The sequence below is a fragment of the Cyprinodon tularosa genome, unplaced genomic scaffold (assembly GCF_016077235.1).
Source record: "Cyprinodon tularosa strain WSP-4 unplaced genomic scaffold, ASM1607723v1 ctg763, whole genome shotgun sequence".
Lineage (NCBI taxonomy): Eukaryota > Metazoa > Chordata > Actinopteri > Cyprinodontiformes > Cyprinodontidae > Cyprinodon > Cyprinodon tularosa.
In genome coordinates, this window is record NW_024039522.1 from 132,745 (window position 1) to 146,622 (window position 13,878).

At 37.3% G+C, this 13,878-nt stretch overlaps 1 protein-coding gene across 1 annotated transcript in view; it reads right to left on the reverse strand.

The window, feature by feature from the left end:
• Positions 1–13,878, reverse strand: part of ntn1a (netrin 1a) — a 140,349-nt gene that overhangs the window by 44,040 nt on the left and 82,431 nt on the right. The window contains exon 4 of the mRNA XM_038270507.1: positions 2,919–3,068. Within this exon, the coding sequence (XP_038126435.1) occupies positions 2,919–3,068 (150 nt within the window). The remainder of the gene's footprint in view (positions 1–2,918; positions 3,069–13,878) is intronic.

Genomic DNA, 13,878 nt, shown 5'->3' on the forward strand with positions numbered 1-13,878 from the left:
GTGTAGCTGCCTTCCTACGGGTTCTACCTGCACACCTGGCAGCTTTAGAGCGAACCAAGTGGAGAAACCTCATTACTCTTTATATTAAGACTAATTAAACTCAGCTCAAAGATAAGACGGCCAGTCCACATTAAGGAGACCTACTTCTTCTCATTAACTGACAATTCAAACAGAAGTTACACACAATGAAACGGCTCCACTATGGAGGCCGCAGCTCTTTTCCTCAAAGGACCAAGGACACATATGGAAGACGCATGCAGAGGAAGGAGACACACTGAGGGAAAGGGGTGCAACCGTGAGGGTTTGTACAGAAGTAGAAATGACATTCTCACAGTTAAAATGACCAAAATCTCATGATCTAAGATTTGATCAACCCAGGAGACGTGGGTTTAACTTTCTGCATCGATCTGTGGAATGAATGTATTCACAGTCTGATAAAAAAAAATGGCTGCCTTAAAAAAAAAGGTGCAGCAGTCTGCACCAGCAGTCTCTGAGCTATGATGCGTTTTATATAATTCCTTTAGGAAAATATTAACTTTATTCCCAATCAACAGAAATAAAAAACTTGGTGAGAAGATCTGATCATTTTGATCTTTCTTATTTTTTCAGATGAGTGTTTTTGATATAAAGTTAGAATTTCAGGTCATTTCTTGGTCATGAAAGTTATTTATTTGGATTAAATCTGCTGTTGAAGCTCAGAGTCATCACTTGGACGTAATACAACAACCCTGTAGCCTAATGAACCTGTCTGGGAAAAGGCCGACATCATCTCACTGTACATCTGGATTTTTGGAGAGTTTTTGAACATTTGTGTAAATTATAACTGATTAGAGGTTTTTCAGAAATGTTCAAATTATTCTGTCTCCTTGAACCCCAGTGGGCCTCAGCAGATGGCCGCTCACACTGAGCCTGGTTCTGCTGGAGGTTTCTTCCTGTTCAAAGGGAGTTTTTCCTCTCCACTGTCGCTACAAGCATGCTTAGTGTGAGGGATTGCTGAAGAGTCAATGAGTCGATGCAATCAGCTGGTTTTCCTTAGATAGAAAACTTTGAATCAATCTGACTGGATGATCTGGTGAACTGGAAAGTGACCTGAGATGACATGATGTGAATTGGAGCTATAGAAATAAACTGAATAGAATTGAACTCTCGCTTTAAGATTAGAAGCAGTAAATATCTTACCTGAGTCTTCATTAAGCAAAGATCCAGATTAGTGGCTCCTAGAGGATGAATCTAGCAGCTAAACTATCAGAATTTATCCTTTTAAAATAATCAATTTGGAAGCTTTTTGTGTCTAATTCTCACAGTTTCAGCTTGTTACAAGTTAAATTTAGAATATTTTAAGAACTTTTACAAACTAACGGCATTTAATTAATGAAAACAGCAAATAAGTTAACTTAACAGATGTTGAACTTCCTTAATATCCCCAAAAAATTAATAATTTAATCAGTGAATCACTTGAATTTACTGAAGCAGTGAGTCAAATTAGGTTGTAATTAATTTAAAATGTTTGTTTAACTTACTAATTATTTGTGTAAAATAAAAACTTAATTAAGTTTAGACCTTAATTAGTTTATCACTGTGGTTGAGTCAAGTTAACCAAGTCATCAATGGCGGCACTTTCTGCACCAAACATTAAAGTTTACACCGGAAATGCAAATAAATAAAAGTAAATAAAAACCTCATAATAAGACGTTTTTTAATCGAGCAGTCGGTTAATAAATTGACTTTTTTCTTTCAAGTTCTTGAATAAGAAAACCAAATTAATTAGTCAGTTTATGAATAGATTTCTTAAGTTTTTAAAGCTTGTAATAGAGAATAAAAAGCTGATAAAAATAACTGCAGGGGTGTTTGTGGTTCTTATATTAATTATGGTTTAAAAATATGACAAATTCCACCAAAACACCAATAAAGGTGAATAAAGATGGAAGCAAGTAAAGAAATAACATTTAAGCCGTTTCTATAATAAATTTTAGGCCTTCAATATAAAAAATGGCCGTATTAAAATCTATATTTTTCCTTATTTATAACTTGAAGATTTTAGATTTTGTATTTAAGAACTTTATAAGTTTAGACTGAATAAATAAAAGCCTGCAGTGTGAGTCTGAAACTGAACAAAAAGTAGTTTGAAGCAAAAATAATAACTAAATGTTGATATTTAGATGAACCATAAGTGATTTGTTCATATCCTTCCTGTTGAAAAAAGTTTTTTATTTTTGAGATTTAGGTCATTTTAAGATGGTAGATGTTTGTTTCAGTCATTTTTTCTTAAAATAAGTGAATTTGTTCTTGGATTAAGGAGGTAAAATTGACATTTTGCCAATGGAACAAGACAATTTACACTTTAAATAAGAAAAAAAAGTTGCATTGTCTTATTTCAAGTGCATATTATCTAAATATCTTATTATAAGAGTAAAAATACTCATTCCATTGGCAAACTACCTATTTTACCTTCTCAAATTAAGGATAAATACACTTAATTTAAGACATTTTTACTTATTTCTAGATCGTTTTTCCAGTGATACTAGCTTCAGCTAATCTGATTTTACTCTCAGATTAAAATAAGACTGATTTTAACAGAAGATTGAAATCTAAAGAAGTCATTTTTTCTTAAAATAAATGCATTCGTATTTGAATCGAGGAGGAAAGTTAGACACTCTGCCAACGGATCGAGACAATTTACATTTAAAATCAGGAAAAAACAATTGCATTGTCTCATTTAAGGTGCATAATTATCTAATTATCTCATTTGAAGAGTAAAAATACTAATTCCATTGGCAGATCGCCTTATTTACCGACTTAAATTAAGGGATAATATCCCTAATTTAAGAAATGTTCTATTTGTTTCTAGATGTTTTTTGCAGTTTTTAACACTGAAGGTGAGTTTGTGTCCTAACGTGATGCAGGCTGGTTCCACGTACTTATGCAGGGGGCAATGGGTGAGCGGCTCTGCTGGTAGCCTTTAGCGCAGCGGTTGCAAGTGATACCCGTCACGCCATCTTTACAGGGACATTGTCCTGTGGTATGGTTACAGGTTTTGCCAGCAGCGCCCACGGGATGGCAATCACATGCTGTGAGGGAAGAGAGGCAGAAAGAGAGGCACGGTAAGTGGTCTCACACACACAAACACACAGGTGGGGGAGGGGCTAAACAAAGAGAGAGCAGGTGGGTACACAGCATCGGCGTGGCGGCGACAACAGGCCAGTGAGAGACACGGTGGGGGAGTTCACACTCAGCAGGTCCAACATCACCAGGTACCACCAGCTTCCCACGCAAAAAAAACCTAAAAACTTCCACAAGGGAAGAACAGATTTGAGGAAACAGACAAAACTGAGGGTGTAAAATAATTTCTTTTTTATTTGCTCTTTTGTTTAACTTTCTTGAACCCTTTTTTTTTGGTGATGTTCTGTAGAGGAAAAAAAACTGAGAATTAAATATCCTCAGCTTCCCGTGTCCAACAAAAGAAAAGAAGAAAAAAAATTAAATAAAATTTGAACAGGAAGTTGGACCCGGTGAGCCAATCAAAAACAAACCAAAAAAAACGGTACAGCAGGGGGGGCCAACCCTATACAGGGCCTTCGAAGGCCCAACTAGTACCGGTGTACGTATCAGATCTGCTCGGGGCCCCGCCCCTTCTGATGACGTCATTATATGGCAACTCCACTTGGACAAACTGTATTGCTCCCGTTTCTTGCATATTATTCCTATATTTTCATTGGCGATCTAAAGTAGCCGAAAGTAGAAAGCAATCATTCTAAGTCTTGAATAAAGTTTCTGAAATCTAATCTGGGGACATTTCTAGCTTGTAGATAAAAATAAATAAATATCATCAGAATTAAAATAGGAAATGGGGACAGTGATGTTTTCATCCATTTTTACATATTTATTAGTATTTAAACACAAAAATCAAGTGTAAAATCCATTAAGTGCCTCTTCTATTTCAAAAAATAAAATAAATCATTCCAGTTTTTATCAGTGCCATACGGTCATTCATTCTCCTCCGTCTTTTTTTTTTCTCAGCTGTCGTTCAATTTTCTTTCTATCAGTCTTTTTTTTTATATCATTATATAAAAGATTTTTTTCAGTCTTCTAATCTTCTTCTTCTTCTATCAATCTTACACTAATCTAAAACAGACAAAGTCTCGTAACGACAGATCGGTAACTAAAAAGTTAGAGCATAATTCTTATATATTCCCCAGAACTAAGACCATTTATTTTAAATAATTGGATGCAAACTGTTGATACTTCAACAGACCAGGAAACAAATTTCTCATCTCAGTCAAAATATTAATTTTATACTAAGAGGCTTAAAAGTTTTATTAAATCCAGTCACAACTTCTAAACAAACTTCTTATCTCAGGCATGAATGAAGAGATGCTGAGTTTGGAGGAAGACAACAAACCAATTTAGTACGATCATAATTATTTCTATTACAAAGATGCACAACGAAAATAAAAGTTTGGGCAGAAACGTGTGATGGTTTAATCATGTCATTAAATTAAGCATTAATTCTGCATGTTTAGCTCCTCTTATGCATTTAATAATAATAATAATAATAATAATAATAAAGTTGTAGTCGAGCTCTGCTCCTCATCCGTACGTTCACAGCTGCTTCTAACTGCTAACAGCTGTTTCTGCACGCTGCATGCTTAAGCACACTTTCTACCCTAATAACAGTTTACAACATTTCCCACACATTCATGACACGGTAAAATCGGGGACATTTCTTGGGACAGATTTAGCCGGGGACAGGTGGTCCAAAACGGGGACTGTCCCTGGAAATCGGGGACGTCTGGTTACCGCAGCCTTGAAGGAAAGTACTGCGTTCAACATTGAGCTCTGCCATTTAACAAGATGACAAAACTAGTTTCAGTTTATTTTTATTCTCTTTATTACGATCTGAGGGCGGAGGATGGAACAAATAAAAAAAGGACTTTCATAGAGATTTTAGACAAATCAAACAGTTATTCTACTTGTGAATCTTAGTCCTAATCCTAAAGTAATTCCTTTTTAACCCACAGAAGTAATTAATCTATATTTATGTGTAATCAGAATCAGAATCAGAAATACTTTAATAATCCCAGAGGGAAATTACTTTTGTTACACGCTCCAGTTACAGTTTTATATAATATATACACACATCAAACTATACAATATAATAAAGATAAAAAAAATAAGAATAAAAAGAGATAAAATATATACACATATAGCTCTCCTGTATATATATCTGTACGTATATCTATGCATATGTAAAAACTAAATCCATATAAAGTGAAAATCCAAGTAAGGTGATACGGGGGGGGGGCTGAGTCACTTTAGGGGGTGGGGGGGGGGGTGGGGGGGCGCTAAGTTAAAAGTTAATTGGCATGTTGCTCATTCCTATGGAAGTCCAGAGCGGTCGTGTCCCTCCAATACTTTTTCACGGTGGTTTTCTCGATAAAACAAGTTAATTTTCTCGTTATCTAAAGATATCAAAGCCGTTTTCTTGTCATAACGAGATGATCGGTGTGCGTTAAAATTTATTCCATCCTTCAATACCACAACAGCAGGAGAGCATTTCTAAGTAGAAGTCATGGCAGCCTGTGTGTAATTCTGTAAATAATCCTGTGTTTAACTTTTAGCTAACGAGACGACGTTGTTGGTTTGATGATTTGCTTCCACTTCTGATTCCTGAGCAATCAGCCCTTTGCCTCCAGGTGTTTTCTGAACAGCTATAAGATGCATTAACCCCCAAAATGAGTCCAGATTAAAGATCTTCATTGAAAAACAGTCCGATTTGTTTGTACTGTAATCCATGCAATCCAATCATCCTCCACCACCTGACAACGAGTGAAAAAACTTTAAAAGTCCCGCCTCATTCATTACTCATACAGGTTAATTATCTCGTTATCTCAAGGAAACAGTTAATTGTTTAACGAGATAGTTAGGTGGTTATCTGTTAGTTGAGTATGACCGCTCTGGGCTTCCGTACAACAGGCAGTTGGGTGAGGAGGTTTTGTCAAACTTTTCTTTAATTTTGGAAAAATAAATGATAAAGAAAACTGACGTGGGGCTCATGTAGGGTCGCCAACTCCCTGAAAACAAAAATGGTCGTCTCCTGTGCGTCCCAGCTGACCCGATGGCCTTCACCCCTCCTGGGCCTTTTAAGCCCCCCTTTGTGTGTGAAATGATTTTTTTTAACTATTTGACTCAAAACTGCATTGAATTAGATGCATATCTGTGAGTAACATGAACACATGGAAACAAATTATTATCCAACAATTCACTTTAATATAAAATAACAAACTTTGCTGAATAAAATAAGTTTCTTAAACATAAACCTTTCCTGCTTAACTTCAAACTGTAAAAATGAATATAAAACAATAAATAAATAGTTTTCAATCCCCCAAAATAGCAAGCATACTAAAATATAATGTGTTAAAGGTTAATATTGTATTATCTGAGAAAATAAATGCCTTAAAATCTGTTTTATAAGTCGTCAGCCTGATCTGCACCGGAAATGGGATCCTACGCTACTTCCAGTGGCTAACTTTTTCAGCCTTGGATTTAAACATAAATCTGGTCTTCTTGAGTTTTACGTTTTTGTTTCACTTTAAAGGTATACTATGAAACCGGTGTTGATTTTCCAGCGAGGCTCCCCCCAGAGGGCGAAAGTAAAAGTGCACCGTCGTAAATATGCTCAGCTGGCCTGGTTTCTCCTTCAAGCCAGGCGCGGTTGTTTTGAGCTTAGCAGACAGGCAAACGCAACGAATCACCATGTCTACTACGGTAAGTGACTATTTTGTTCCAATTTTCGAGTTTGAAAATTTAGCATGTTTTCATACATTATTTTCTCGCTGGTTCCGCCATGATAACTGCACAAATATGGCCACTGCGCTAGCAACGAGCATGCCTTTCACTGGGGGCGTGTAGCAGTTCTCGCCGTAAAGCAAGACCGACTCTTGCGATGCACGAGACTTCTGAGCCTGTGGGTGCGGGCCGAGGGCTCCTGCAATTGCAAGTACGGTATTTCCCCCACAGACCACCAGGGCGGCCGAGAAAACCTTTGTTCGACCTGAAATGACTAATTTAATCATCCAAAACGTTATGGAACACATTAATTAACTGAAAAATGTTGCATAGTGTGCCTTTAACCTTATTCTATATAGTTTGTAATCTAAAGAAAGAAACAACTAAAATGTAGATAAACATGGTTTAATCATATTTTGCAGGACTGCTCTGATCATGTCTGATGATGACGTCAGAGAAGCAGTTTAACGAAGAAAATGTAAAAAGCATCAAAATTTACTCACAAAAGTCATAAAACATGTTCTTTAAATATGTGTATTAGCATTATTTAGTAAGTCAAGGATAGAAATAAGTAGTTTTAGTACCATAATTTAGGGATGCACGATATAATCGGCCCCCTATCCGTATCGGCCTTAAAACTGAATATCGGACATCGGCCCCCCCACCGATATTTAACCCGATATTTGATCAGCTTCTGAGTTTCTAAAGTCTAAAAAATAAAAATAAAATACTACGTCTTCTTCTTCCTCAAAAACTTCTTTTTTACGGACTTAAAAACTTCTAAAGACGAGGGAAAAAATATTGATACATTAAAATATCCCAATATCTTCATATGCTGATATATTGCCATTTAAAAACACCATATCAATCTCTTTTACTAATGAAATATTGCTATATGTCATCGTTATGCTACGAAATCCCCCGAAAATTCACCAAATGTTGCCATATTTTTATATGTCGATATATTGACGCGGTATCGATCTATTTTACTAACAAAATCTCACAAGAATTTGCAAAATATCACGAGAGTTTGTAACAGAACGATGAAATTTCACCAGATTTTGAAAGTAAAATAGATCGATACCGCGTTTTTAAAAATCTATTTGATATCAGCACATGAAAATATATTTGAGTATATTATTTTTCAAAGTGTCAGAAATGGATAACAAAACTGCTATTTTCAATGACTACTTATTTTTGTCCAGCTTTAACATCGGTATCGATATCGGTTATCGGCTACATGAGTTTTAAAATATCGGCATATCGGATATCGGCCAAAATCCCAATATCCTGCATCCCTACCATAATTACATTATTTATGGACACCCAGATGTATATCTATTTGGAATATCTTCCGGGACGGATCGGGTAGAGACAGTCACAACGCAGCACAGGGCGCGGGAACAAATTTACCGTAAGTTTTGTATCTAACGTACCCTTGTTCTTCATTTTCCTTTAGCTTTTACTGACTATTTCTTTACTCTCACAGTAATACGGGACAAAGTGCGTTCCTTTTTTTTTTCTAAATACGGGACATATTTCTAAATATGGAGCGATTCCATTTTTCAGGACGGTTGGCGGCCCTATGATGGCGTCTTGGAGACGCGTCACAGTGCACCACTTCTCAGCCAGCAGCTGCTGTGTTGGTTGACGAAGTCACTACGAGGTGTTTGCTCCAACAGCAACATCAGGATCGCATTAAGCACATGGAGGCGAAAACATTTCCGTCTAGAAGCGGCGCGTGTTGGTTGATGAGGAAAACTGATGGATGTTTACCAAAGCCATCCAATAATGGGGGATAATCCTGATAGCCTGTTTCTGATCAATGACAGACTTTGAAGGAAAGCACAACACATCCTTCTCTCTTCCTCTCTTCTGGTTGGTGGGTCTCTGACACATATGCTCCAGGAATGTAATCATGTCTAAATTCCTCAGCCTAATCCAACCCTTTTTATTCATTTCACAGCCAAACCAGTCGGCACTGAAAGCACTTTTTTCTTTTCATCTGGTCCAGATATAAATAACTCTCGGGTCCCCAAATCAGAGCCAACCTATTAATGTTTCACAATTGTCTCCGCAAAGTGTTCATCACCAAACCTTCACCATGCCGTCCGTCACCTCATAGGAGTTTTACTTTCTGCCGATTTCCCAGAAGTCATGTGACGTTTCCGCCTCCCTCCTCTGTTACTCTGAAAGCCTTGGAAGCTGCAGCCCAATTAATTAATCGTCTTTGTTTTTCTAGTTCTGCTAACGATTGGAGCTTGTAACGTGTCTTTTCTTTTTCAGACACCTTCCTGTTCAGCTCACACACAGAATTACAGCTTCAAAAACAATGAGTTCATTCCTCTGGATGGAAGAAGCTCTTTAATATGCATTAATGTCAAAGGCAATAAATTGTGAAGCCCGAGCACACGCTTCAAATTCCAGGTCTCTAATGTAAGTAGCCTGGATAGAGGAGGCTGCATAATCTGATTCAGAGACGCTAATATTATGTAACGGCTTGATGCGTCCAAACCTAATGAGCTTTTTATCTTTGTTTTAAACGAGAACAGAAACACCATTCAGTATTCTATTCAGGGGAAAAACCCACAGAGTAATAAAACGCCCTAACTGATCAGGCCTGCAACTTTGGCAGAAGAACAACTTGATAAAATCTAATTCTGTTGACCTATATTTGTGCCTCCATTAAGTTAGTTTAACCAACTAATAACATTAAAATAACCTGAATTGATCTGACTTTATCAAATCAAAGGTGTTTACTTGAAAAAACAGTTTTTGTCATCAAACCTGTGTGTCACATGGTAAAAATGACCAAAGATAGATCTATGGCGTCACATTTATTTCAAAAAGCCCGTGAGCTAAATAAACATACTAAATTCAAAATGTCAGAAATAGCGTTTAGTTCCAGGTTTTATCCAGCAGCCCAACAAAGCCTGGTTTTAGTTTAGAAAACATGCAAATAGAAACGGATGAACGGGTCCCCCCCTTTGGAATGGGGGTCGTTTGGCTTATTTGTTAGCCTGCAATTTAAACAGAGGGGGGGACCCAGATTTCAGCTTTCAAAAACCTCCAATGCAGCAATAAAGTTGATTCCTTCCCCCTATCATCGCAGCTCCAACCCCTTTACAGGAGAACAGAAGACCTCCCCTATTCAGCCAGGCCAACTATTCCCTCTAACGACCCCCCTTTCAGAGGCATAGACAGGTATGGGACATTGCAGGCCAACTATTCCCTTTAACGACCCCCTTTCAGAGACAAAGACAGGTATGGGGCATTGCAGGTTAACAAAGAAGCCAAACGACCCCCATTCCAAAGGGGGGGACCCGTTAGTCCGTTTCTATTTGCATGTTTTCTAAACTAAAACCAGGCTTTGTTGGGCTGCTGGATAAAACCTGGAACTAAACGCTATTTCTCACATTTGGAATTGAAAAAGCTTCCTGGATGGAAGAGAAACATCTTCAAACTTGGAAACAAAGTCCAGAGGATTGTTTTATTTTTTTACTGCTACCCATCTGCTACTAGCCTGATAAACGAGGCCCGGTCCCCCACTAACACTTTTCCATTGGCTTATGAAACCTAAAACAAAAATGAAAAAAACATTTCAGGACGTCTGTATCTTCATATTATACTGTTCTTACTGTTCAATAACTGGCAGCTCTTCATATACAACTTGAAATACTTTCTTGTATTTCTTTTAATCTCCCATATTTATTAATATTAACCGTATATTTCCTATCTAGCAGAAACCAATCAGGCTAATAATAGGGAATAAGGGATGCAACAAAATAATTTTTGCAAATCGATGAATCTGCTGATTAGTTTTTCCAATTAATAGTCGGACAGTCAAACGTTCCTTAAAGAAGATTTTTGTACGAAATCAAACCAGCTTAAAACTCTTCCACATGTGGATAGAGAATAATGACATATATATATATATATATATATATATATATATATATATATATATATATATTTTTTTTTTTTAATCTTAAATCCAAAATATTTATGTATTTTTCAACAATCCCAGTTTAATTCCTGATCTAAGTGGGTTTTCCTCCGTAAGCTAAAGGCATGTTTTAGAGTCTCCTTACCCTAAGGTAAAAAAAAATAAATAAAGATTGCTTATTGACCGTGTCCTTAGATTACTGCTTCTTCACGCCTATCAAATCTGCAGTTTGGATAAAATTTATCTTTTCAGCAAAAAAACTTTCGCTGACGACTTTTTTTATTTTATTTTTTTATTTATTTAACCCTTTAAAGCCCGATCCAAGAATAAAACAAAACAGAAAATGACTTATTTTTGGTTTGAAGTCCTTATTTGTCCTTTTAACAAAATATGTAAAAAAAAAAAAGGATTTCGAGCAAAGTTTTCACCATTAAATTATGCAAAAGGTGTCAGACACAAAACATTTCAGAAACCGTATGTATCAATATGATACATTTGGCATTACAGGGTTAAGAGCAATAAAATAAGTGTCAGATTAGAAATCTAAATTAAGACCTCGGTTATTAAATGGAAAATTGAAAATACAGTAATAACTACTTTATCATTTTTTGTATGAAAAAAGTAAAATATATTAATCTGCTGATTATTTTTCCGATTGATTCAATAAAAATCAGATAGTCAAATGTTCTTTGAATAAAAATTTTTAAAGAAAGAAACCAGATGAAACTAAAACGTTTCCACTTGAGGAGTTCTGATTGATTTGACTGTATGATCTGGTTGAACTGTAAAGTGCCTTGAGATGACATGTGTTGTGAATTTGGCGCTATATAAATAAACTGAATTGAATTGAATTGAATTGAATTGATTGACGAAATTGGTTTTTAAAATCTTAAATGCAAAATATTTTCATATGTTTAAATATTTTGGAAGAGTTAATGCTCTAAGCGAGTCAGCTAAAGACATGTTTTAGAGTCACTATCCTCCAGCTAATTATTAATCGATTATTCAATTATTTGACAATTATTTAAATAATCAATTAGTCACAATTAATCTGTTTAATTGTTTAAGCCCTAATAATATATTTTTCTCTGGACAGATTGATTACAGATCATCATATTACTGAGATATAAATGATCAGAACTACGACTTTAGGTCAATTAGCGCCAAGTAGAGACGATGATTCCAGCAAACAGAGCAATGCTTTCCCTAATCAACAGCTAAAAGTCGTTTCAATTCCTGATTTTTTTCAAAATGCTAACTAAGTTTTACAATAATTGATCTCAGATTTAACTAATAAATGCATTTTATAATACATATCTTGTCAAATTAAATAAAAAAAGAAAATAACTGCTTGTTTCTGACAGAAAGAACGAAGGTTTTTACTCCTAATTTAACAGATTCTCTGTTTCCGCTGCATCGTCCTCAGGTTTGATCAGACTCAGACTGAATCCTCTGCAGGGCTGTCCTCAGGGGGGGAAGGGTCTTTGTTCCAGCCCCCCCCCCCATAAAACTCTCTCTTTTTTTATCTCTATTGCTGGTTTCCTGTGCTGCTGCTCCTGTTGCTGCTCTTATCAGTCCCTGCTGCGTGTGCGCTGTTGGTCCTTCTTATCGCTCTCATTAGATTGTGTGCCTACCACCACCGACATCAGACCAATCTGTCACCGCTTCCATTGAGCGCGGTCAGGCCAACTGAGCAAACACACACGCTCTCTCAGGAAGCTCACTAAACGCCGTTTAGACCAGCGCAGCACGTCCTCAGGCCACTAAATCCAGCAGGAGATGTCTAAGTGGGTAGAAGGGGGAGAACTCAGGCTAATGTTTTTTAGGAGCATGAGATTGAAACCATCATGCAGAGCGGAGAGCCTGCTAGTAAATCAAGAAATGGAGCACATGGCATGCAGTTGGAGAGCTCTCCTCCTCTTCTTCTTTCGTCACCTTTGGTCTGCCTGAGCGGACGGCTCTCTGTCCTGTCAGATGCTCTCTGGCCTGATGACACAGCTGCTGTGTCAATGGCTGCTGCCCCCCAGAGAGGTGCGAGTGAGAGTATGAACTGTGTGTTCACTTAAACGACTAAGTGGCTTCTTCACGGCTACCCCCTCAGATGGCTCACAGAGATATGGGAACCGGAGAGGAGGGTTTTCTTTCTGCCTTGTGATGGATGTTGAGGTCTTTTAATAGAATGCAAATGCAAGATATTTGTCGAACATCGTGAGTAAGAATAAGAGCCTCTTCCTGCCAGGAGCTGCACATAAAAGCATGAAAAACGGGGGTACAGAGACATAAAAACAGGCGATGTGTGATTTCACAATGTGCCTATCGTACATCATAAAGCGGGTGTTTGAAGTCTGAGTTGCATTCCCCCGGTTTGGTTTGCACTCAGTGTGCCAGTAAGGAGAATTAGCTGGCTCTGGGATGCTGCCAACTGGGCTGCGTCTGCATTAGATTAGAATTACATCTCAACTCCTCCCTAAGGTTTCTGTAGAAAGAGACAACAAACGCAAAGGAAAGCTTTGCTTTCTCTCCCTGATAACTTTAGTGTTTAAATTGATGACAAGAAATGAAATTAGGGATTATTTTCGGCCGCTGAGAGAGTTGAAAATGTTAGATGTAAGCTTGTTTTGTGAAGGTTGTTGACATTCTGCACATCTCTGTGGCTCTGCTAAGAAATATCTCAATATCCACAGAAAAAGTAAAAAGAAAAACAAAATTACTGAGGAGGAAAGGTTAGAAAATAAGACAGACAGGCTACCTTGGACACACTCTAGCTTTCTTAAACCTCGTCCATAATACTGAGGTTATCCTGAGCTATCTCTATAGTTCTGCTGCTATAGGCTTAGACTGCTGGAGGACATAGGGACCCCTTTTTCATCATTCTGCTTCATTCTATCTCTATTCTCCCACTCTGCAGAATCTGTTAGTTCAATCTCTAACGTTCTGCTCTCTCTGCTTTTTCTCATAGTAGCTTCATCTGGTCTGTTCCTGTTTGGCTGTGACTCCATCCTGGAGAGAAATATCAGCTGTGCTGCTGCCATCAACACCTTTGTTTCTAGATGTTGGAGCTTGGCCTGTTTTCCAGTGTAGTCCTGTTTCTCTGACTGTGACTAACTGGATGTGCTCTCTTCATCCTCTGACATGGGAGCTGGCTC